At 38.5% G+C, this 26,733-nt stretch overlaps 1 protein-coding gene across 3 annotated transcripts in view; it reads right to left on the bottom strand.

Moving 5' to 3' along the window:
* LOC138815268 (ubiquitin carboxyl-terminal hydrolase 34) overlaps window positions 1–26,733 on the bottom strand; it is a 204,784-nt gene that overhangs the window by 129,153 nt on the left and 48,898 nt on the right. For all 3 annotated transcript variants that reach the window (XM_070004564.1, XM_070004565.1, XM_070004566.1), the window contains 12 exons: window positions 25,527–25,652; window positions 25,237–25,366; window positions 22,614–22,649; window positions 21,837–21,967; window positions 20,954–21,576; window positions 16,397–16,611; window positions 13,952–14,067; window positions 13,736–13,863; window positions 10,897–10,986; window positions 7,961–8,056; window positions 1,861–1,943; window positions 996–1,150 (listed from right to left, as the gene is read on the bottom strand). In XM_070004564.1, coding sequence (XP_069860665.1) covers window positions 996–1,150; window positions 1,861–1,943; window positions 7,961–8,056; window positions 10,897–10,986; window positions 13,736–13,863; window positions 13,952–14,067; window positions 16,397–16,611; window positions 20,954–21,576; window positions 21,837–21,967; window positions 22,614–22,649; window positions 25,237–25,366; window positions 25,527–25,652 — 1,929 coding nt within the window. The remainder of the gene's footprint in view (window positions 1–995; window positions 1,151–1,860; window positions 1,944–7,960; window positions 8,057–10,896; window positions 10,987–13,735; window positions 13,864–13,951; window positions 14,068–16,396; window positions 16,612–20,953; window positions 21,577–21,836; window positions 21,968–22,613; window positions 22,650–25,236; window positions 25,367–25,526; window positions 25,653–26,733) is intronic.

The raw sequence follows: 26,733 nt of genomic DNA, 5'->3' as shown, positions 1-26,733 counted from the left end.
AGGTACTTTTACTAAAGAATGTAACAGCCAAATGGCAGTGGCTCATGTCTATAATCCTAGCTACTAAGGAGGCTGAGATCTGAGGATCATGGTTCAAAGCCAGCCTGGGCAATAAAGTCCCAGAGTCCCTTATTTCCAATTAACCACCAGAAAACAGGAAGTGGTGCTGTGGCTCAAGTAGTAGAATTCTGGCCTTAAGCTGAAGTGTTGAGGGACAGCACCAAGACCCAAAGTTCAAGCCCCACAACCAACCAAAAAAAAAAAAAAAAAAAAGAAAAGAATGAAACATGGCCAGGTGCTGGTGGCTCAGGCCTGTCTATAATTCTAGCTGCTCAGGAGGCTGAGTTTGAAGAATCACTATTCAAAGCCAGCCCAGGTAAAAAAAAGTCTATGAGATTCTTATCTCTAATTAATCACAGAAAAGACTGGAAATGCCACAGTGGCTCAAGTGGTAGAGTGCCAGCCTTGAGCAAAAGGAGCTCAGGGACAGTGCCCAGGCTGAGTTCAAGCTACAGAACTGGCAAAAAAAAAAAAAAAAGAATCAAACATATATAAATAAACTAAGTATCCATTTAGTTAAAATACACTGTAAAGGACAGCAGTAAAATCTGAGCAGCAAAAATTTATGTAAAAATTGCTAAAAACTAGGTTATTGGTCTTATTCTTCTGGGGGAAGTACTGCTAGGCAGGCACTCTATGGTACTAAGTCTTTATTTCAAGCCCAGATTTATCTACCTTTATAAAAAGTACACTGACAAATTAAAAATAAAACCCAGTGCTGGTGGCTCATGCCTGTAATCCTAGGAGGCAGTGCCCTGAGAATTGGTGTTCAAAGCCAGCCCAAGCCACAAGTAGCAAGCCTTGAGCAAAAAAGCTCACAGACAGTGAACTAGGTCCTGAGTTCAAGCTCTAGTACTAGCACCAAAAAGAGGAAAAATATATAGTTCATATATCAAAATATTATCTTAAAAAAGCAGCCAGGAAAAAAAAATTACCTTCTCCAAGAAGAGATGTTTGTAGGTTTCCATTCCCATGGCATGTTGATCTTTACTTCGAACTTGATTTAAAAACCAATGGAGTGCATCATCATAGCACTCAGAATCTTCCACTAAACAATGCCATAAAATGTCAACTTGTTCTAAACTTAATCCTAGATTAAAAACATTAATGTTATATTTGAGTAACTATAAAAAAGATCCAGTTATTTAACTCCTCTTAGACAGTGTATATATACATAGGTATTTCATTTATATATCCCAGGAAAATTTTCTCTGCCTTCTTTTCTAAATAGCTTTGAATTAGGACACATACAGTATTTTGGTTCTCATTCAATATATTATTATACCAACAGCCAGAAATAAAAATAACTGATAGCGTTTTATAGAAAGGACTTTATAAGAAATTTCACTAATATATGCTTACAAGATAAAAATGTTACTTAAAAATAAAGGTAAGTCACCTAAAAACATGCAACCTATGAAGTAATCCAGAAGAGTCAGTAGGTCTAAAAATTCTCCCTAAAATAGTAAGATATTATAATAAAAATTACTAGAAGTAATCTTAAAATTTTAAGTAGTTCAAAGGCTTAGTGATAATACACAAAGAGAACACAATATGCAAAGGCAATTCTCTGAACATAGGAAATAAAATTATTCCAAAATTATTATAAAACATCTTATAAAAACAGTGATTATATTTAAGATATCAATAGGAATCTCACCTATAACAGTGTCTGAAAATTTACTTAAATTTTAAGGCATGAGTAAATCTATTAGCTAACATTAGTTATGGAGGTATGTGTTCATTGTTATATTACACACATATCAAAAGAGATCTTTAAGAATAAATTAAAAATCTTACTGAAATGATCAGGTGATCCCAGAGTTGAAAATACACAAGTCAGGAATTGAAGTCGAACTTGAACTTCAGCACTATGGCTGTACCTATAAGAGGTAATTAAAATAATTATATGGAAAAACTCATTTAATAATTTTCAGATATATATTAATCCTAACATACCAAAAAAGCAAAAATCTGTAAGAAATCATAAGTACTAATTATTTCAATTACCTAACTTTGGTTATGCAAAAAAATTGCATAAAGCTTTAAAGTTTGCTAGTTAAAAGATTAGAGAACTCTGTACCATAACAGAACACTTTCAAATTTGGTATTACATACATAAACGGGTTGCAGGCATAGCTCACATGGTAAATTGCTTCCCTAAACAGCATAAGGCCCTGGATTAAATTTCCAGTATCACATCAAAAAGAGAGGAAAAAGGAAGGAGATTTGCAAAAAAGTGGGAGAGAAGAGGGGGGAGAAAAAGGCAGGGTAAAGGAGAAAGAAGGGGAAAAAAAGAGGCTGAAGCCAGGTGCTGGTGTCTCACACCTGTAATCCTAATTACTCAGATGGATGAGATCTGATGATCACATTTTCAAGCCAGTGCACACAGAAAAGTCTGTGAGACTCATCTCCAGTTAACCATAGAGTTGTGGCTAAAAGTGGTAGGACACTACCCTTGAGTGAAAAAGCTCAGGGACAGCACCCAGGCTCTGAGTTCAAGCCCCACAACTTACCAAAAAATAAAAAATAAAAATAAAAAAGGAGGAGGAAGAGGAGGAGAGGGAAATGGAGGTAAGGAAAGGAAGTAGGGAATAATAGAAAAAGGAAAGAGTAGGGAAAGCGAAGGAAAGAGGAAAAAGAAAACAAAGTAATAATATCATTTTAAATTTTTATAATAAAAGCTGGGCACTAGGGCTGGAAAGGTGGCTTAATGGTAGAGTGCTTGCCCTGCATGCATGAGGCCTTGGGTTTGACTCCTCAGCACCACATAAGCAGAAAAAGCTGGAAGTGGCACTGTGGCTCAAGTGGTAGACTGCTAGCTTGGAGGTGAAGAGTTCAGGGACAGTGTCCAGGCCGGCCCAGAGTTCAGGCCCCACGAATCACAAAAATAAATAAAAGCTGCGTGCTGGTGGTTCACGCCTGTAATCCTAGCTACTCAGAAGATTGAGATTGGAGGCTCTTGGTTCAAAGCCAGCCTGGACAGTGTAAAGTCCCTGAGACTTTATGTCCAATTAACCAGTAGAAAACCAGAAGTGGTAGTGTGGCTCAGAGTGAAAGAGCACTAGTGTTGAGCAAAAGAGCTCAGGGAATATGCCCAAGACCGGAGTTTAAGCTCTGCAGCCCCAAAAAAATTTAAAAAAAAAAAAAAATTATTTTTTTGGTTGGTTGTGGGGCTTGAACTCTGGACCTGGACACTGTCCTTCAGCTCTTCAGCTCAAGGCAAGCACTCTACCACTTGAGCCACAGCGCCACTTCTGACTTTTTTCTATTTTTTTTTATTGTAAAAATACCATACAGAGGGGTTACAATTACATGAGCAAGGTAATGAGTACATTTCTTATCAAGCATTGTTGCCTCCTCCTTTGTTTCCCCTTACCATCCCTTTTTACCCTCCCATTCCCTCCACCCCTGACTATTTCTATTTCTGTGGTGCTGAGGAATTGAATTCAGGGTCTCATGGATGCGAGGCAAGCACTCTACCATTAAGCCATCTTCCCAGTCGCTTAAAATTTTTTAATAGGACATAAATTAGAAATTTAAAGGATCACATCTCAGTCAGGACCAGTGACTCATGTCTATACTATCAGCTAGTTGAGAGGCTAAAACAAGGAGGATCATAGTTCAAGGCTAACCCAAGCTTTACTTCATAAGATTTCTATCACAACAACTAGTTGCAGTGTCACCTGTCATTCCAGTTAGCAGAACTAAGGTTAGGAGGAGACCCAGATCAGGTGGGATATTCAAGTCTGCAAGATTTCATCTCAATGGAAGACACTGCATTAGAGCACTCCCTCCTGTCATCCTAGCTATGATGGGAAGCTAAAATAGGAGGTTGAACAGTCCAGGTTTTGGCCTAAACAAGAAGACTCTTTCTGACAAATAATCGATGCACCACTTCTGGGCATTTCCTGAGAATTTCACAAACCAGAAAATCGCAAAGACACTTGTACATCCATATTTATTGCTGCAGTAATCACAATATCCAAACTATGCAAACAGATCAGATGCACTGCAAATGTACCTATACAGAATACAATTTAAATGGCGCTGTGGCTCAAGTGGTAGAGCACTAGCCTTGAGCTGAAGAGCTGAGGGACAGCACTCAGGCCCAGAGTTCAGGCCCCACGACCAGACAACCCCCCCCCCCAAAAAAAGAAAAGAAACTTCAGAAAACATTTTGGGGCTGGGAAGGTGGCTCAGTGGTAGAGCGCTTGCCTTGCATGTATGAGGCCCTGGGTTCGATTCCTCAGCACCACATAAGCAAAAAGGAAAAAGCCCGAAGTGGCGCTGTGGCTCAAGTGGTAGAGCACTAGCCTTGAGCTGAAGAGCTGAGGGACAGCGCCCAGGCCCAGAGTTCAGGCCCCATGACTGGACCCCCCCCAAAAAAAAATGCAATTTTACATAACCCTAAGAAAGAATAATATTATGTCATTTGCAGGGAAATGAATCGACCTGAACAAATCATGTTAGGTAAGGTAAGCCAAGCTCAGAGTGATAAATGAAGCATGTTTTCTCTCATATGTAGAAACTAAATCTAAAAATACACTGGGACATAATTAAATTATATACAACACTAGACACATACAGTGAGGAAAGGAGGATACTCAGGAAAGAAACATAAAGGTTCAATGCCTACGTGCCTCTGACATACAAAACACTATTAAAAAGCACTCCAAGAAATGTAAACAAGAGAATTTTTTTGTTTTTGTTAGTTGTGGGGCTTGAAACCTGGGTACAGGCCCTAAGCTCTTTTGCTCAGGGCTAGCATTCTATCTCTGAGCCACAGCGTTACTTTTGGTTTTGTGGTGTTACACAAATGATAGTCTCATGGACATTCCGGTCTGGGCTGGCTTTGAACCACAATCCTCAGGATCTTCAGCCTCCTGAGTAGCTAGGATCACAGGTGTGAGCTACCAGCACCCAGCTTCCATTTTTTTCTTTGTTGCTATTTCTGTTTCTTTTCTTTTTGTCTTGTTTAATCTGTCTTTTGGAGAGGTAAACAAATGTGGCAGTGGTAGTCACTAGATATTATGTTGAAAATGAACTATACAACTTTGTAGGTCAGGGGCTAGGATGTGGCTTAGTGGTACAGTGCCTTGCCTAGCACACATGAAGTCCTGGGTTCAATTCTCCAGTACCACATAAACAAAAAGCCAGAAGTGGTGCTGTGGCTCAAGTGGTAGACTGTACCCTAGAGCAAAAAGAAGCCCAGGGACAGTGCCCAAGCCCTGAGTTCAAGCCCCCAGGACTGGCTAAAAAAAAAGACAACTTGTGGGTGGGGATCGAAAGAAAAACGAGGAGTGAGGGAAAGGGTAAAAAATACTGTCCATAAAGAAATGAACTCATGGGCTGGGAAGGTGGCCGAGTGGTAGAGTGCTTGCCTTTCATGCATGAAGCCCTGAGTTTGATTCCTCAGCACCACATAAGCAGAAAAAACCGGAAGCGGTGCTGTGGCTCAAGTGGTAGAGCGCTAGCCTTGAGCTGAAAAGCTAAGGACAGCGCCCAGGCCCAGCATTCAGGCTCCATGACCGGCAAAAAGAAAAAAAAAAAAAAAAAAAAAAAAAAAAAGAAATGAACTCATTATATGACTTATGTAACTGGTACTATTACATCCCTTAAACAAAAAATATCAATACCATTTCCCTAAACAAGTTCTTAAAGAATATATCTGATAAGAAAACTGACATTCATAATTTATGACAAATTAAATGATTGATATAGGGTTGTTATAAAAGTCTGTTAAACAGGTGAGTTTACAAAATTCTTTGAGAACCATTTGTGGCCATTTTATAAAGAACTAAAAAAAAATAATTTTTTGAGGGGGATCAAGTCGTGGGGCCTGAACTCTAAAAAAAAAAATAATTTTTTTTGGGGGGGTCCAGTCGTGGGGCCTGAACTCTGGGCCCGGGCACTGTCCCTCAGCTCTTCAGCTCAAGGCGAGTACTCTACCACTTGAGCCACTTCCGGCCTTTTTTTCCCCTGCTTATGTGGTGCTGAGGAATCGAACCCAGAGCCTCATGTATGCAAGGCAAGCGCTCTACCACTGAGCCACCTTCCCAGCCCTAAAAAATTTTTTATCCTTTTTTTTTTTGTATTGTGAAAATACTGTACCGAGGGGTTACAATTACATAGGCAAGGTAATGAGTACATTTCTTATCAAGCATTGTTGCCTCCTCCTTTGTTTCCCCTTCCCATCTCTCCTCCCCCCCTTGGCCAATGTTGTAAAGTTCATTTTTTGACATAACGTCTTATACATCTCATTGTTGCAATGGGTCCACTGTATCCCTATTTAAACTATTTGTTTTTTCCCTTTCCCTCCCCAAATTATACCAACATCAAATACAGTGAAAACAGGGGTTATACCCTGTGGGAGGGACATAGAAAGCAACAAAAAAATCATGTTATAAATACATTAGAAACAATAGCAAGAAAGAAAAAACACTTGAATCCTTATCTTGGGGTTCATTTTGCCTAACATCAACTTATCTGACCGTTTCTGCTTGTCTCAGACATATACTAGTTATTGCAAATAAGGGAAACCATGGGACCTGTTTCTTTGGGCCTGTCTTACTTCACTTAATATAATTTTTTCCAAGTCTTTCCATTTCCTAACAAATGGGGCAATGTTATTCTTTCTGATGAAGGCATAGAATTCCATTGTGTATATATACTACATTTTCTTGATCCATTCATCTACTTTACTGCATTGTTGCCAGGAGTGTAAACTTGTTCAACCACTTTGGAAAGTAGTGTGGAGGTTCCTCAAAAGACTATACATAGAGCTCCCCTATGACCCAGCAATCCCACTTTTGGGCATTTACCCAAATGATCACAAACAAGACCATACTAAAGCTACCAGCACAACTATGTTTATTGCAGCATTATTTACCACAGCTAAGATATGTAATAAAGAACTAAAATTTTAAGAGGCAGTTGTGTTAGTATAAGATGGGTCTGAAGAGGTAGACAAGAGCCAGATTGTGGCCAGTCAGAATATCAGAAAGAAGCTAATATACTTTCATATGGAAAGTCAATGAAAGGATTTGGGAATGGTGGTAGGAGATAAATAACAATCAGGGCTGCATCTGAATTCCTTTAGCAATCCAATGAATCATGCACTAAAAGATCAGTGCCTGTGAAACAGTATGTTCTAGTTTCAACAAGTCTCTGAGCATCTTAGCCAATGACAATAACCAATCATAAGTTCTAATATCTGTTCCAGATCATAATTCAAGTTGAGGCTGCAATACTAACTTTTTATTTTGTGTGTGTCCCAATCCTAGAGCTTGAACTTCAGGACTGGGAGCTATCCCTGAGCTTTGTTTTTTTTTTGTTGTTGTTGTTGTTGGTTGTGGGGCCTGAACTCAGGGCCTGGGCGCTGTCCCCCAGCTCTTCAGCTGTAGACCAGCGCTCTACCACTTGAGCCTCAGCCCCACTTCTGGCTTTTTCTGCTTATGTGGTGCTAAGGAATCGAACCGAGGGCCTCATGCATGCAAGGCAAGCATTCTACCACTGAGCCACCTTTCCAGCCCCCCTGAGCTTAGTTTTGCTCTAGATTAGCACTCTACCAACTTGGGCCAAGGGACCACTTCAAGGCTTTTGATGATTAGAGACAAAGAGACTCATGGACTTTTCAGCCCTAGCTGGCTTCAAAACAGGATCCTCAGATCTTGACCTCTTGAGTAATTAAGATTACAGGTATGAGCCACAGTTGTGCCACTGAATCATTCAAACTCTGAAGGGAGCAGACAGTCCCGTGCATACTGTCAAAGGTATAACTCAATTTCTTATAAATATCCAGTAAGTGTAAAATTTTAAGTGTCCCAAAACTAGCTCCCCAAAAGTTACACTATCAGGGGAAAGCCAATCCCATTTAAATTATGTGAGAGGTACTTACAGTGCATGTTTTTGTCTTCCTTCTCTTACAGCTTGAATGTAGTATACCAGATTATCAAAGAAAAGCTTCATCATGTTCAGTTCTTTTTCTGCCCACCTGGCCCAATTAAAGAAAAAATAATTATAAAAAGGGCAGAAGTGTTAGGTGTTAGTAGTTCATAACTGTAATCCTCACTACTCAGGAACCTAAGATCAAAGCCAGCCCAGACAGAGAAGTCCATGAGATTTATCTCCAATTAACCACCAGAAAAATGGAAGTAAGGCTGTGCTTCAAAGTAGTAGAGCACTAGCCTTGAGCATAAAAGCTCAGAGATTAGTGCCTAAACCCTAAGCTGAAGCCTCCAAAACCAATCAAATAAAAAAAGGACAGAGGTGAATGATCAAAATGTATTCTTGGACAGAAAAAGATTTAAAAATTTCAAGTGTAAAAATTTTATGAAAAATGACCAGCAGCTGGCACCAGTGGCTCACACATGTAATCCTAGCTACTCAGGAGGCTGAGATCTGAGGATCACGGTTCAAAGCCAGCCCTGGCAATGAACCACTCAGAAAACTGTAAGTGGTGCTGTAGCACAAGTGGTAGAGCGCTTGCCTTGAGCTGAAGAGCTGAGGGAACAGTGCCCAGGCCCAAAGTTCAAGCCCCACAACTGACAAAAAAAAAGACTAGCATTATTTATACTTACATAGTGAAAAGACATAAAACAATATTCCTTAATTTTTACGAATTTAAAGTATATTTTAAATTCAAAATATTCAATACATATGAAAAGGATAAAATGTTTCATAGAGTTTGCTATTACATCAGTTAATATTAAAAAGAATATATCATTCCATAAAAATAATCCACAGGTCTTTGTTGGTCATATCACAGCTTTTAACACTACACTTGGTATATGAAAAACACATGTTTATTGGATGAATCTTTAATTTGCCAACTACTTATTAATAATACCTTTACTTATTTAAAAATTTTTTGAGATAAGGTCTTATATGACCCAGAGGTTAGCCTTCAGCCCATAATTCTGCTGCCTCTGGCTATTAGAAGCGTGAGCCACTATGCCCAGGGGACAAAGCTCATAACTGTTTTTAAAATCAAAGAAATGCCAGTGTATGTTCCAAAATCATTTAGACCATTAGAATAAAAGTAATCATATATACATCAAAAGATCCCAGGGTCTCACTTCCATGATTAACAAAATGTATGTCATTCAGCAGTTAACAGATCTGCTAAAAATCTAAACAAGTAGGAAATTTCCCAAATTGTTAGTATAAATTACTAATGAATTCACTATAGTTCTATTCTTAGCATAGAAGACACTTTTCTGTCCCATCAATGAAAGACAAAGAAAACATTCAATAAGACTTAGGTTTAAAACCAGCTCCCAACCACCTACAACATAGCTTCAGTCAAGTAACCTGACCTCTTAACACTTGATAAAAGATAGAGGTAAAATTTTCTGATTTTAAAATGCAGGCCACTAAAGAGTTTACAGTATAATGTTTACCAAATGTTGAGGGCTATTAAGCCTAACAAATTCACAATAAAAAAAATATTTAGGGCTAAGAATGTGGCTTAGTGGTAGAGTACTTGCCTACCATGCATGAAACCCTGGGTTCAATTCCTTAGTATCACATAAACAGAAAAAGCCAGAAGTGGTGTTGTGGCTCAAGTGGTAGAGTGCTAGCCTTCAGCTCATGTACAGTGACCAGGCCCTGAGTTCAAGCCCCAGGACTGGCAAGGAAAAAAAAAAAAAAGAAGACATTTGTAGCTGGATTGTAGCTCAGTGGCACAGCGTTTGCCTAGTAAGTACAACATCCTAGGTTCAATCCCCAGTACCATTTAAAAACAGAAGTTATAAAACAAAACAATTATTACAAATTTTTTGTTATTATTCATGATAACCACAGTTCAGAGTTCTCTTACAGCAAACCAATGTTTTCGTGAGAATTCCTAACATTCATTATAAATTTTCTATAAATGTAAATAAAGGAGCAAAAGAATAGTGCCAACATTATTCTTTTTTAAAAAAATTCTTGGGGCTGGGAAAGTGGCTCAGTGGTAGAGCGCTTGCCTTGCACACATGAGGCTGTGGGTTCGATTCCTCAGCACCACGTAAGTAGAAAAAGAAAAGCTGGACGTGGTGCTATGGCTTAAGTGGTAGTGCACTAGTCGTGAGCTGAAGAGCTGAGGGATAGCACCCAGGCCCAGAGCTCAGGCCCCATGACTAGACCAAAAAAAAAAAAAAAAATCTTAATGTTATTCTAGAACTAATTCTTTCAGTTGAGAAAAATTAAAAGCATGAAAGTGCTTATTTTGGATCTTATTAAGGAGGCTTCCATTGTTGTGACATACAATAGAAAATTTCCCTAAAATCCATAGTAGTAATTGCTATAGTATTATTCTTATACTAAAACACAAAACAAAAAAAGGAACAAATAATCCTCAGATTGTTCTACTGAAAGGGATCTTTATCTTGAAAGGATTAAATGGCAGAGAAATCTAAGCACATGTTTAAATCAGCAGGGTATAGTGAAGCATTGTTACAATCCCAGCACTCAAGAAGCTAAGGTAGGAAGGATCTTGAGCCTAGCTGGGCTACCCAAGGGAAAACAAAAAGCAATAAAACATTTTGCCGGGCACTGGTGGCTCCTGACTCCAATCCTGGCTACTCAGGAGGCTGAGATCTGAGGAGAGCCAGCCCTGGAAGTAAAGTCTGTAAGATTCTTACATCACCAGATAACTGGAAATGGGTGTGTGGCTTAAGGTTGTAGAGCACTAGTCTTGAACAAAAGAATCCAAGGGAAGCTCCCAGGCCTGGAGTTCAAGCCCCATGACCACCACCAACAACAACAAATTAATAATTTAAACATTAAAATAACTGAAACTCAAAATTTTGGAGTAAAAAAACTTAAAATATTTTTGTTTTTTTAACTTACATTGTAATCCAATGGGTATCATAACTGCTCCCAAATTGCTGAAAGGTACCAAACAGTTTTGGAAGAAGACGAAGGGAAATTACTACTGATCTGAAAAAGCAAAACATAGATTCTAATGGAATAAAATAATTTTAATTAGTAGTTGACCTAGCTTTTGAAAATTTTGTTATTATTAAGGTGCTGTACAGAGAGGTTGTCATTTCACAGTTCAGATAATGAATACATTTCTCTTGGACAACATCACCTCTTCTTGCTTTCTTCCATAATATAAGTTATTGTGGATATATATATATATATATGATTAAAGGTAAGAGCTTATTCATCATTATTGAATACATGTGTGGATCATTTTGTCTAATTCAGACTACATTATTTTAAGAAAACTGTTCTACAAAACACAGTATTTGCCAGGCATTGGTGGCTCATACCTTTAATACCAGCTACTCAGGAGGCTGAGATCTGAGGATCATAGTTCAAAGGCAGCCCCAGCAGGAAGTCCTTGAGACTTTTATCTTGACTTAATCACCAGAAAACTGAAAGTGGTGCAGTGGCTCTTTTTTGTGTGCCAGCCTGGGTTTGACCTAAGGGTCTGGGTGCTGTGTCTAAGTTTTTGGTTTCAGGCTAGTGCTCTCCCACTTTGAACCACAGTGCCACTTCCAGTTTTCTGGTGGTTAATTGGAGATAAGCATCTCACAGATTTTCCTGCCCATGCTAGGTTTGAACTGCCATGTTCAGATCTCAGCCTTCTGAGTAGCTTAGATTATAAGTATGAGTCACCAGTGCCCTGGCTTAGTTTTTTCAGAAAGAAACTCATTACTTCTTTGCTTCACAGAAAGTAAATAGTCCATATTAGCATAGACACCAATAAAAAAAATTATGTCAATGATTACCTCTCATCAAAAAGTATTCACTAAAAAGTGTATATAATATGCAGGGAAATGATAAATTATACAAGACTCTAGGCATTCACAAACAGTGAGACCAAAGGAGGATGTTCCTGAGACGAACACAAAGGCATGAGGTTTATATGCATCTAATCATATAATTTTTATAAAAATGAACTCCAGCACTGGGTGTCCGTGCCTCACATCTGTAATCCTAGCTACTCAGGAGGCTGAGATCTGAGGATTTCGGTTCAAAACAAGCCCAGGCAGGAAAGCCCATGAGATTCTTTGCCAGTCATGGTGCCTGAACTCTGGCCTGGGTGCTGTCCCTCAGCTCTTCAGCTCAAGGCTAGTGCTCTACCACTTGAGCCACAGTGCCACTTCCAGCTTTTTCTGCTTAGGTGGTGCTGAGGAATCGAACCCAAGGCCTCATGCATGCAAGGCAAGCACTCTACCACTGAGCCACCTTCCCAGCCCCGCCCATGAGATTCTTCTTTTTTTTTTTCCTTTGGGTCCGGTTGTGGGGCCTGAACTCTGGTCCTGGGCACTGTCCCTCAGCTCTTCAGCTCAAGGCTAGCACTCTACCACTTGAGCAACAGCACCACTTCTGGCTTTTTTTCTTTCTGCTTATATGGTGCTGAGGAATGAACCCAGGGCCTCAGGCATGCAAGGCAAGCGCTCTACCACTGAGCCACCTTCCCAGTCCCCGCCCATGAGATTCTTATGTCCAATTAACAACCAGAAAACAAGAAGTGTCACTGTGGCTCAAGTGGTATGGCATTCACATTAAGCTGAAGAGCTCAGGGACAGCACCCAGGCCCAGAGCTTTCAAGCCCTACAACCAACCAAAAGTAAGTAAATTAAACTCCAGGAAAGGGAAAAGATTCAAACTACAATCCTCTGATCTGTTTCTCAAGTAAACTAGTATTACAGGCTTCAGTCACTATATGAGGTTGAAAACAATGATTCTTCTGGTTCTGAGGTGATATTTCATTGTTTTTATTTACATTGGCCTAATGATAACTAGTGATAAGGAGCATTTTCTTAAACTTGTTGGACCTTCGCTTTTGTTTTTATTTTGGAGGTGGAAGAACTGGAGGATTTGAACAAAGAGCCTCAGGCTTGCTAGGCTGAAGTTATACTGCTGAATGACTGAATCCTCTCTACCCAGCCTGGTCTCAAACTTCAATAATCCTGTTCTTAATTTTCCCAGTACCTAAGAATTATAGGAGTGAGCCACCCATGCCAGAATTGTATACCTTCTTTTGAGACATCTCTATTTAGATACTCTAATGTTACTCATGTGGTTTTTTTGCTATTCAATTTTTTTAGTTCCTTCTATTTTCTGTCATCAATGTCTGGTCAGATACACAGTCTACAAACATTTTCTCCTTTTTGTCTATTTCATTGCATAGCCCCAGATAGCCTCAAACACTGGACCCTCTTAATTCATCCTCCCAGCATTTGGCTCATCATTTATTGAAGTATGAGTGACATATGAGAACTATACACATTTCATGTATATAGTTAATACTACAGAAGCTGAGACAAAAGTTTCACCCACACGGAGACACAATATTGGTTCTAAAGTGTCCATTTTAAAGTTTCATTCACTTCAGATTTAACTTTCTTTATATATAGCACAGGACAGGTTCAAGGCATATAACTGCAATTTAAACACAAAGTCATCACAACTATATTCCCAGCATCAAAAAATATTATTATTCCTTTGTTCAGTGTTGGAGATCTTAAGGATTCTGAAAAATGATGAAAAAAAACCACCACCAAGAAAATATTGACAACTGTAAGTCGTTTTAACCTTAGTATAAAAACCATAAATATTTAAAACATTAACAAAGGCACATTAAAATATAAAAACAAGATACCTAATCAGAAAGAATTATGTCATAAGAACTATGACAACTATATAAACATTTTTAAAATTTCCTCTTTACCTGTTGTTTGCTAAATTTTCAAGGCAACCTTCAATGAATCTCATTCGAATCTGTCTATCCGTAAACCAACATACTAAAGAACAAAGAAGTTTCTCTGCTTCATTTATGAGTCCTTCAGAAAGATTAACCTGAAAAAAATGTATATACATAGGTTATTATTTATTCCAATCGTTTTGCTGTAATTTTGTGCAATTCTGGATTTATTACATTACTTACTGCATCATCATCTTGCACTATATCCCACAACAAAGTGTTTCCTTTCTTGCAAACATTATCCAAATTAATATCTGTCACAGCATTACTGTTAAATTGATGTTTATGAACAGCAGGTCCTGATGGGGCAAAACATAGCACACTATAGAGGAATACAGCTGAATGAAAGTTAGAATTAGAGCACTAATAAAGTGAACAAATCAAAAGAGAAGTTTAAAAATAAAGCTTCTCCTTAAAAAAAAAAAAAAACTTCTCCTAGAACACAAAATTGTAGGATTCAAGCAATTATTTAATTTATGAAAGATTTTTAGTGTTAGTAAAGTAAATATTTCCATTATTTATAAATATGACTAATATTTTTCACTTATTAAGAGAACTGCATGTAAATGTCGGATACTCAATTCAAGCATAAAGAAGGTAATTTGCTAGAAATAATTCCTTAACCAATTTATATTTGCCTAGATATTCTTTTCCGTCTGGTCTTTTATTACCCTAGATTAGCATGAAGCAAACAATTTTTATTGGGTATGACTTATCCAAAATATTCAAATTCAATTAAAAAATTCTATTATAAAAAATCAGATTTTGGGGCTGGGAAGGTGGCTCAGTGGTAGAGCACTTGCCTTGCATGCCTGAGGCCCTGGGTTCGATTCCTCAGCATCACATAAGCAAAAAGAAAAAAGCCGCAAGTGGCACTGTGGCTCAAGTGGTAGAGCGCTAGCCTTGAGCTGAAGAGCTGAGGGACAGCGCCTAGGCCCAGAGTTCAGGCCTCATGACTGGACCCAAAAAAAAAAAAATCATATTTTTAAGTACTTGAATATGTGTGATACAATAATCAGAAATACACTGTTGTCGGGGTTGGGAGTGTGGCTTAGTGGTAGAGTGCTTGCCTGAAATTCACTGTTGTTTTGGTTTGTTTTGGTCAGTTGTGGGGGCCTAAATTCTGGGCCTGGGTGCTGTCCCTCAGCTCTTCAGCTCAAGGCTAGCACTCTGCCACCTGCCACAGCACCACTTCCTGCTTTTTCTGCTGAGGAATTAAATCCAGGGCCTCATCAATGCAAGGAAAGCACTCTACCACTGAGCCAACTTCCCAGTCCCCACTGTTTTGTTTTTAAACAGCTTTTCCATGTCCCTGAGCTCTTTCACTCAAGGCTAGTGCTCCACCATTGAGCCACAGCACCACTTCAAGTTTTCTGGTGGTTAATTAGTCTCAGGCACTTTCTTGCCCAGGCTGGCTTTGAACCATGATCCTAAGATCTCAGCCTCCTGAGTATGATTACAGGTGTGAGCCCAGCACCTGGCACCTTCAGACTCTTTTTAAGTGCTAGAGTATAGATATGCACCCCCACAGCTGACTCTATTGCTTTTTAACCTTTTTAATTCTCCATTTGTCTGTGTGTGATTATGTTCTACTAAGATCAATTTTGATTGATTAGAATAATCTTTTATCAGCCGGGCGCTGGTGGCTCACGCCTGTAATCCTAGCTACTCAGGAGGCTGAGATCTGAGGATTGCGGTTCAAAGCCAGCCCGGGCAAGAGAGACCGTGAGACTCCTATCTCCAATAAACCACCAGAAAACCGGAAGTGGCACTGTAGCTCAAGTGGTAGAGCACTCGCCTTGAGCTGAAGAGCTGAGGGACAGTGCCCAGGCCCAGAGTTCAAGCCCCACAGCCGACAAAAAAAAAAAAAAAAAAAAAAAAGAATAATCTTTTATCCAACATTTTCATCACCAAAAAGGAAAGAACTTACTCTTTAGCAGCGTTAATCTCCTTATTTTTTCCAATTCTTTTTATCATCAGGTAAGTACAAATCTACTTTGTTTATATAGATTTGCCCAATGTACACATTTCATATGTACAGATCATACAAAATGATGATGTATGCTCAATTACATTTAGGTTCTAAGATTTCTGAGAATAAAATAGAATGTAGCTAAGTATTTTCTAAAATATCTATGTAATTTTCTTACTTATTAATTTTCATTCTTTCCCAGCTGAACATCTCTGATTTTTATAAAAACAGAGGCCATATGCAGACACAAATGGCTCATGCCTGCAATCCTAGCTACTTAGAAGGCTGAGATCTGAGGACAGCATGATCAAGAAAAGACCACTGCGAGACTCTTATCTCTACTTAAATCACCCAAAAAAGCTGGAGGAAGAGATGTGAGTCAAGTAGGAGATGTTGGCCTTGAGCAAAAAATGCTGAAGAACAGTTCCAGGACCTGTGTTGAAGCCCCAGTATTGGCACCTTCCACACACACAAAAAAATTCCTTACATTCATGATTGAATATTTATAATAATTTCATTGTCTTGGAAAGCAAATTGTCATGTATTAAGTCATTTTGTCTATAGAAATTCACTAATACTACTGACTGTAAATTCTTTTAAACAATTTAATAAATTGTCTGTTTTCAAGAACATAATAGTTTACCATAAAATCTTACCTTGACTAAGATGTTCATGGTAAATAGATGCCAAATTGGGAAGATGTTGTTGGAGATGAGATGTTAGTTCTGCATGTGAATTAATTTGAACTAATTCTTCTTCACATCCAGATTCTTCACCATCAAAGTCAGCCATGTTTTTTTCTGATTTTGCACTGACCTGCGAACTACTGCAACTAACATCATCTGCACTTAACATATCATCAACCATATGCCTGTAACAGAGAAATCACAAACTTTAGGGAGGGACTTTATTCTCTTAAAATATTTGGCACAAATTACAACAAAATCAGAAACACAACTATGCTATTCAATTCTAGAAGAGGTGCAAGGAATCAAAAGTTTTCTAACATGGGATCCTGACAGCTTCAACACAAAACTACAAAGAAGGCTAAGTACTATGAAGGAACATACTTGCAGTCCTAGCTACTCAGAAAGCAGAGGTAAAATAACTATAGATCAGGGCTGGAAGGTGGCTTAGTGGTAGAGTGCTTGCCTAAGATGTATGAATCCCTGGGTTCGATTCCTCAGTACCACATAAACAGAAAAGGCTTGAAGTGGTGCTGTGGCTCAAGTGGTAGAGTGCTAGCCCTGAGCAAAAGAAGCTCAGGAACAGCACCTAAGCCCTGGGTTCAAGCCCTAGGACTGGCAAAAAAAAAAAAAAAAAAAAAAGACTATAGATCAAAGCTGTCTTAGGCAAAATCACAAGACTTTGAGAAAAACAAACTGAAAAAGCAAACGGACGAGGTGCATGATTCAAGTGGTAGAGTGCTCGTCTAAAATCCAATCTCCACTAGTCACCCTCCCATTCCAAGAAAAAAAGAAAAACCTACCAAGAGTAGAATGCTACTGGCTCATGCCTGAAATCCTAGCTACTCACGAAGCTGAGATCTGAGGATCATGGCTCAAAGCAGAAAATAAGTTAGAATCTTAACTCCAATTAACCACCAAAAAGTCAGAAGTAGAACTCTGGCTCAAGTGGTAGAGCACTAGACTTCAGCAAAAAAAGCTGAGGGACAGCAGTTCTAACCCCAAGTCTAGCACAAAAATAAAAAAGCTGCAAAATTCTAAATGTTACAATTTTACAATTTTATAATATACACCCATATTACATTTTACTAGATAGACAGCAAGACAGCTAGATATAAAGTCTTTCAAATTGTCTAATGAGTTATACACATACACACATAACTAGTTCTAAGAAAACTTTTAGGTAAGGTCAATATACTGGTAGCTATTATTCTATAAACTCAAAGTTACAATATAAAACCATTCAGTTTGCTTTCATTCATTTAATTTATTCATAAAACTATAAAACCAAATAAATTTCTGTAATTACAGAAAAATATTCCAATTTAAGGCTACAATAGCACTTAATATTAATTTGGAAGTACTGAAAGTGATGTGACGCAAATCAGCATGTACAAAACCTTGGATTTAATATGCAGAAATTGTCTCCCAATGAATTTTCTTTAACTTAAGAAAGGTATACTAAGCAATAAAATCATTTCTAAAACACACTTCACTGTGTACTCTAAAGGATATAGTGACAAGTAGTAACAAAATAACATAAAATTTTAGCGTTGATTTAGAGACGTACAAGCAACAATATGCACAGAAAACAGAAAGGGCTTTAAAAAAATTAAATCATTACGTCTTACAGAGTAGACCTATAAAATCTAATGGTATTCTTTTTACTTGAGTATCAAGACTAAAGGACATACTGTGATTTTCTGAACTGAATATATCACAACTAAGTTAAACAATGAAGTTAATTGCTTTGGAATACTGTAATTGATAAAGAATTCTGGGATCAATTTTTAATGTAACACCCATAATATCAGACATTAAACAATCAGGGCTGATTTCCAAATGTCCCTACTGGTAACTAAAATGTCTTCAAAGATAATTTTTGAGCTGAATATACAGCTCAATGGTAGAACATTTACTTAGCATGCACAAGGGTCCTGATTCAATCTCCAGACCCACCAAAAACTAGTAATAGTAAAAAATTATGTAGACATATTTGTTGTTACAAGTAAAGGAATGCTGCTAGCATCTAGAGATTGATAAGAGGTAAGTATACTGTTAAACATGCTATAGCGCACAAAGCAACAGCCTCATTGCTGTGGATTCAAGACCAAAAATTATCTGGTCCAATATTGTCAAGATTAAGAAACACTGCCTTTGACATAATGGAGAATAAAAGAGGAAACTGAGCACTGCTGTCTTACGCCTGTAATCCAAGCAACTCAAGAGGCTCAGATCTGAGGATCATGATTCAAAGACAGCTCAGGAAGAAAAGTCTATCAGACTCTCATTTCTAATTAACTACCAAAAAGCTAAAAGTGGAGTTGTGGTTCAAGTAGTAGAGCACTAGCCTTTAGCAAAAAAAAAGCCCAGCCCCTGAGTTCAAGCCTCAGAACCAGCACCAAAATAAAAAATAAGAATACATGTTTTACAAAAAGAGAAAATAAAATAATACATATGGATTTACTGCTCATGAAAGCTACTAAATGGAATTTTGGAAAGTCTGGCAAACTATACTTTTGTGAAATTCATCCTGATAAAATCATACATTCAGCTGGGTGCCAGTGGCTCACCCCTGTAATCCTAGCTACTAAGGAGGCTGAGATCTGAGGATCACAATTCAAAGCCAGCCCAGGCAAGAAAGACTTCTATCTCCAGAAAAACAGAAGTGGCGCTGTGGTTCAAGCGCTAGAACACCCGCCTTGAGCTGAAGAGCACAGTGACAGCGCCCAAGCCCAGAGCTCAAGCTCCACAACTGACAAAAAAAAAAACCATAAGTTCATATTTCACCTTTAATTCACATATTACTTCTAATGGCAACAATAAACAGTAGTAACGTTTAATGAGCATTTATTTCCACAATTACATTAGCTTATAAAATCCTTATAATAAAATTCATGAGATAGGTACTATGGTTATCATTTTGTAGGTTACAAAGTTAAAAGTAACTAATTTAAGTACTTTGTCCAATATAATATCAGAGGAATAGAAGCACTTATTGTAAAATACTATGTGTGGATTTTACAAATAATAAAAAGAAACTGTTCATACACATTAATATCCTAAAATTAAGTGATGTAAAATTTCCCTTTCATCACCAAGATTAGATGTTTCCACAAGTGATTTTACATCTGCTTTCAGAAAATTATTGGAGTTGAAGATTTAAAACTATGCTGTGCAAAATAACAGCCACTAAGCATATGTAGCAATTACACATTTAAAGTCACTGGTCTAACAAAATAGGAGATATGCTATAAATATAAATTATACAACTAATGGGGGATAGGAATACAGGTCAATAATACATTACTTGCCTACCTAATATATAAAAGTCCATAGAGCGGGGAGGTAGAAGAAGGAAGAGGAGAGAGGGAAAGGGGGAGAGGAGGGGGAGGGAAGTAGAAAGAGATTTTAGTTTCTTTTTTTGGAGGGGGTGCCTAGGGCTTGAACTCAGGGCCTGGGTACTATGCCTGAGATTTTATTTTCTTTTTTTGGTCAGATCTATTGTTCTACTACTTTAGCATAGTTCCAGTTCCAGTTTTTTTGGTATTTAATTGGAGATAAGCGTCTCATGGATTTTCCTGCTTGAGATGGTTTCAAACTGCAATCCTCAGATTTCAGCCTCCTGAGTGGGTATATAGCTGTAAGCTAATAGTACCTGGTCTAATTTTCAGCTCTAAAAACAGACTCAAAACACACACATGGAAGCTGGGCGCTGGTGGCTCACACCTGTAATCCTAGCTACTCAGGAGGCTGAGCTCTGAGGACTGTGGTTCAAAGCCAGTCCATCCAGGAAAGTCTGTAAGACTCTTGTTTCCAATTAACGACCAGAAAACCAGAAGTGGTGCTGTGGCTCAAGTTGTAAAGTGCTCACCTTAAGCTGAAGAGCTCAGGGACAGTATCCATGTCCAGAGTTTAAGCCCCATGACAGACCCAAAAAAAAGCAAAAAGAAAACCACACATGGGGAATACTGAGACTGGTCTTTATTAAGGAAGAAAATGAAAAACAAAAAAAAACACTGGGTATAGCTAAGGGCAGATAGCTCATGCCTGTAATTCTAGCTACTCAGGAGGCTGAAATCTAAGAATCATGGTTCAAACCAGCCAGGGCAGTCCCTGCAACTCTTATCTCCAAGTAACCACAAAAACCCCTGAAGTAGAGCTGTAGTTTAAGTACTAATCTTAATCCAAAAAAGCTGAGGACCGGTGTCCAGGCCCTGCTGCCTTCAAAACAAAAATTGATTTTTATGGAAATGGACTTTATTTTCCCTCTGCAGTGCTGAGGATTTAACTCAGGAACCTTGTAACCAAGTAATCTACATTGAGACAATAGTGAGAGCTTAATTTTGCTTTTTTTACATGTCCCCACACTACAAAGCTTAATATTACCTATGTTTGAGTTGCATTTATCTCTTTGCATTATTATTATTGAATAGCATTAATCAAAAGTAAATAGACTTAAGAAGTAGCTATAATACTTTCCCAAATGAAATATAGGGTAAATATTTTATTTTTAAACAGGCTTACCCATCATGGTGGTGGTGGTGGTGGTGGTGGTGATGGTGATGGTGGTGGTGATGCTGTGGGCCAATAAACTGGCGACAATTAAATAATTCATTCCCAATAGTCTCCCCAAGGAAATCCCCAGTTCGTGTGATACAAGACTCCTGAGAACCTTGTGCTATGTGAGCAGCATTCATTTCCCCTGAAATATCATGTTCTGTGTCTTCAGAATGAGCACAGGCATCAAGCATTCGTATCCGGTTATCTACTGATGGCAAAGACTCAGTGTTAAAAACTAAGTCCTTTCCCGTTCCATTGCTTGTCCCATTTCTTTCAGATGGACCTTGGGATTCCCCTAAGCAAATGCCTGATTGACTTTCTAACTTTCTGTTTCGAAGCTCTGTTCCACAACTGCTTTTGGGAGGACTATGGCCACGATCATCATCTTCATCTTCTTCTTTAAGAGCTTCAATATCTGCAATATCTTCTGACTGTACCTCACTTCCAGGGCTCCCAGCTGACTGGCTTGCATGGCTAGAATTGACCTCATTGCTAGATCCATCACTATGTCCACTACTGCTACCAGGACCACTGCTTCCATCTTCACCACTGTTGGCAGTTTCATCAGAACTTCCTTGCATGGATTCCTGTATTCATAAACAAATACATTGAAAATTTTAAATTAGAAAGAAAAACATAATTGATATGGACATATTGTGCTTTTCTAAACAGCTCTCCTATATAGTAATGTCCTTCTTTGAACAATACAAAATGGAACTAAAACTTCAATGTCCAAAGCACCCAAAGGGAAGACTCCACAAGGATTATGTTTATATTCCCAATACAAATAATAAACAAGATGGAAATATTTCAAATCCTGTTAATAGGGCAAAATCTATTTACATACCTCTGTGTCTGAAAGTCGCTGCTGCACATGCTTGGTTCTATTAATAAGCTGCTCATCCATTTCAATGTCACTACCTCCACTTTGATGTGTATCACTATTATCACTGCTTTGAGGACTTGCTGCAGGTGACCCTATACAAAGTAAGTTTTAAATTTTTTAATTCTAATTTATATTAATGTTTGCCTAGTAGACAAGGTTTTGGATAGGTCAGATGGTTCTAATGGGGAATGAATTTAGGGCCTCACACTTTGTAAATACAACTTCAGCCACACTCCCAAATCTTGTGCTTTTTAGCATCTTGGCTTTTCTCCAGTCCACACTGGACTGAGATTATACTACTTCCACTTCCTGAGTAACAGGGATTACAGAAATGTACCACCAGGCCTGCCTTGTTTTTGAAATAGGGTCCCTCTAACTTTTGCACCAGTTGACCTAAAACCAAAATCTCTACACCCTAGTAGCTAGAATTACAGGTGTGTGCCACTACATTTAGCCCCATTTGCTAATTATTTCTTAAAAGGATGGAGGTGCTGGTCACTGGGAAGGAATGATACGTAGTTCACTTGTCTAGCAAGCTGGAGGCTCAGTATTTAATCCTTCCAACAAGGAGGGAAAGGAGGAATAAAAGAGGTAAAATGTTTAACTGGTTTAAGATTTGTGTCTAGGCTGCAAAGTGAAATATATGACTCTAATACTAACATATTACTATATAAAAGTAATTACCCAAAGATCACCAAAATTATGTCACTGTTCATGCATATCTAAGACACAACTTACAAGGAGATGGGGCTGCTCTTCTGAGTTCTTCCTCCTCTGAAGAAAAAGTAAAAAACAGGAAGGAAACATTCTAAGTCACTGAGCTTCTTTGGACCAGTGTAATAAAACACAGTAAACATAAAAACATAGTAAACATAAAACACAGTAAGCAAGACACAATGGGAAAACCTTAAAGTTGTGAGAGCTAACTCAAAAAACCCTAGAATAGTATGTAGTGTCAGTAGACATAAGCTGGGTTCAAGTATGTCACAGTTTAGAAAAGTCCTTGGAGTTGGGGTGAGTGACTCATTGTCTGTAATCCTAGTGAGACTGTATCTGAGAATTTTAGTTCTATGTCAGAGGCAGAAAATTTTGAGAGACACTAAGCTCCAATAATCAGCAAAAAGTCAGAGTGGAAGTATGGCTCAAGTGGTAGAGTACCAGCCTTGAATAAAAAAGTCAACAGAGAGTATAAAGCCCTAGTGCAGGCCCAATTACCAGCCTAAGAAAAAAAAAAGGATACACAGAAAGCATATGACATGTTAAAAAAAATGTTCTAATCTTTAAAATATCTAGCCGGGTGCTGGTGGCTCACACCTGTAATCCTAGCTACTCAGGAGGCTGAGATCTTAAAATCCTGGTTCAAAGTCAGTCCGGGCACGAAAGCCCTGAGACTCTTATCTCCAATAACCACTCAGAAAACCAGAAGTGGTGCTATGGCTCAAATCATAGAGCACTAGCCTTGAGCTGAAGAGTTGAGAGACAGCACCCAGCCCAAAGTTCAAGCCCCATGACAGACAAAAAAAAAAATCTCTACAGGGCTGGAAATGTGGCTTAGTGGTAGAGTGCTTGTCTAGCATGCATGAAGCCCTGGGTTCAATTCCTCAGTACCACATAATCAGAAAAGACCAGAAGTAGTGCTATGGCTCAAGAGGTAGAGTGCTAACCTTGAGAAAAAGAAGCTCCGGGACAATGTTGAGGCCCTGAGTTCAAGCCCCAGGACTGGCAAAAAGAAAAATCTCTACAGAAAGATGTTTTTGTTGTTGTGTTTGGTTTTGTCAGTCTTAGTTAGAGCTTAAACTCAGGGTTTGGACACTGTTGCTGAGCTTTTTTTTTTTTTTTTGGGGGGGGGGAGTCTGGTTGTGGGGCCTGAACTCTGGGCCTGGGTGCTGTCCCTCAGCTCTTCAGCTCAAGGCTAGTGCTCTACCACTTGAGCCACAGAGCCACTTCTGGCTTTTTTTCTTTTATCTTATGTGGTGCTGAGGAATCGAACCCCAGGGCCTCATGCATGCAAGGCAAGCGCTCTACCACTGAGCCACCTTCCCAGACCCCAATGTTGCTGAGCTTTTGAGCTCAAGGCAATCACTAGTAACACTTTGAACCACAGTTCCACTTTCAGTTTTTGGGTGGTTAATTGTATATGTAAAAGCTTCACACAGGGAAGTGGTGCTGTAGCTCCAGTGGTAGAGCGCTCGCCTTGAGCTGAAGAGCTGAGGGACAGCGCCCAGGCCCAGAGTTCAAGCCCCATGACCAACAAAAAAAAAAAAAAAAAAAAAAAAAAAAAAAAGCTTCACACAGGCTTTCTTGCCTAGAGTTCCTAGGATCTCAGCCCCCTGAACAGCTAAGATTACAGGTGTGAGCTGCCAGTGCAAAGCCTTCATCCCACCCCACCCCCAATTCCTGGGGCTTGAACTCTGGGCCTGGGCACTCTCCCTGAGCCTCTGTGCTCAAGGCCAGCACTCTACCACTTGAGCCACATTGCCACTTCTGGTTTTTCTGAGTAGTTTATTGGAGATGAGAGTCTCATGGCCTTTCCTGCCTCAGCTGGCTTTGAACAGCAATCCTCAGATCTCAGCCTCCTAAGTAGCTAGGATTACAGGCAAGAGCCACTGGCGCCTGGCCACAACTGTATTTTTGTCAATACCCAACTTTCAGGACTCTGGAAACATAACATAGGAGAGTCCCAGAAAGGGAAGAAGTGTGAGCCAGAAAAATTATTTGAAGTAATGGCTAACACTGACACATGGCTGCAGACTGTTTTGTAGAAGAAAAGAAAAGATTGAAGCTTTATTATCATCCTTTACCTGAAGGGTAAACCAAAACCAGTAACAAACAACATTTTTACTTCCATATATAGTCTATATTACATTAGAAACAAAACTTTAGACAGTGTAAGTTGAGTGACTCTTATCTGAAAAGCTTAGTCCTCATATTGCATATTGGATCTTTTCTACTACTGGCATCATATCTTCCTTCAAAAGTTGTAAATTTTGGGTTTGAAACAGGGAGTACAGGTCCTGAGGATTAAACTCAGGGCCTGAGTGATATTTCTGACCTGTTAGGCTGAAGACTAAAAATGCTCTACACTTGAGCCATAGCTCCATTTCCAAGGGGAAGGGGGTGGTTAATTGGAAATAGTAGTCTCACTGACTTTCCTACCCAGGCTGGCTTCAGCTGCCTTAATAGCTAGGATGACAGGTGTGAGCCATCAATACCCAACTAAAAGCTGTGAATTTTTGATAATTTTGAACTTAGGATTTTCAGATAGGAATGATCAACCTATACTAGCAGAAAATACTTTCAATTCTCAGTCATAGTCTCAAACTTTAAACAATTTCAAAATTTAAAAATGCATTTTACTAACCTTTCTTATTTCCAATGGGAATATTAGTGTTCAATAAAGATGCAAAAGAACTCTGTTTGGAGAGTTGAGCCTTAGCTGCCAATGCATTATTCCACAATGCTTTAATTAACATGGACGCCAAGTACAATGTCTTAAAAAGAGAAATTAAAAAATGGAAGTTCTTAATCAACACTGTTGTAAATACTAATATAATTGAAATAATTAAATAAGCTACTAGTGAAGTTATCTCAGTAGCAAGGTAAACTGTTATTTAACAAGAAAAAAATTGTCATTATTTCTATGCAGATTACCTGTTCAGTATGAACACTTGGCTCAAGAGCGGAGACCAAATTAAGGAGATGTCTAAGTGGTACAGGATCCAAATTTTTGATAAGTGATGGAAATAAATCATGAATATACCGACTACAATGTTTCAACTACAAAATAAGAGAAAATAGTTTTGGTGATTACTCACATTTAAATTATCTGTAAATTATTTAAAAGTTACACAGTCTATAGTCAAGAAACTGGCCAATATGCTAATTTTTATTTTATTGGTAAAATACTAATTTTAAATACCATAAATGGTAGTACAAATCAGCAAAAATAAATTATACTATTATCTTATCCAACTACAATTTTAAAAAATATTATTATTATCTTTTTAAGTAGTTGTACAAAGGAGTTGCCATTCAACAAAGTAACTTATGCATACAATGCGTTACCCTGCAAACTTAATTTCTTGCCTGCAAAAAGCCTACTGAGTAAATTTGCAGAATCCACATAGAATGATGATAGGTAAAACTTATATACAAATATTAATATTAAAAGCAGTTAAAGGGGCTGGGATGTAGCTCAGTGGCAAAGCACTTGCCTAGCAAGTGCAACGTCCTGGGTTCGATCCCCAGTACCAAAAAAAAAAAAAATAAAATAAAATAAAAGCAGTTAAAGAACTGGGGTTTGGTGCATTGATAAATCCCTTATATCGAGTATCAGAGGTCCTGATCTGCATTTGATCCCAGCACTGAGAGAAAAAATAAAATTCTTTGAAGGCTAAGAGAAGCCAGTGCCAGTGGCTCACATACTAGTAACTCAGGAGGCTGAGATCTAAGGATCAAGTTCCAAAGCCAGCATAGGTAGAAAAGTTGGAAAGACTCTTATCTCCAATTAACTACTAAAAAAAGCTAGAAGTAGAGCTGTGGCTCAAGTGGGTAGGACACTAGCCTTGAGACAATGCTAGCATTGTAAGAAAGAAAGCTCAGGGAGCTGGGAATGTGGCTTAGCAGTAGAGTGCTTGCCTAGCATGCACAAAGTCCTGGGTTCGATTCCTCAGCACCACATAAACAGAAAAAGCCAGAAATGCTGCTATGGCTCAAGTGGCAGAGTGCTAGAACAAAACAACAGCTCAGGGACAGTGCTCAGACCCTATGTTCAAGCTCCAGGACTGGCAAAATAAAAAAGAAAAGAAAAAAGAAAAAAAAAGTTGGTAAAGTAACAGGATACAAAAATCAACCCATA

The sequence above is a fragment of the Dipodomys merriami genome, unplaced genomic scaffold, assembly GCF_024711535.1.
Source record: "Dipodomys merriami isolate MVZ:Mamm:240054 unplaced genomic scaffold, mDipMer1.0.p SCAF_63, whole genome shotgun sequence".
NCBI lineage: Eukaryota > Metazoa > Chordata > Mammalia > Rodentia > Heteromyidae > Dipodomys > Dipodomys merriami.
This window is presented reverse-complemented; position numbering and strand designations above follow the sequence as displayed.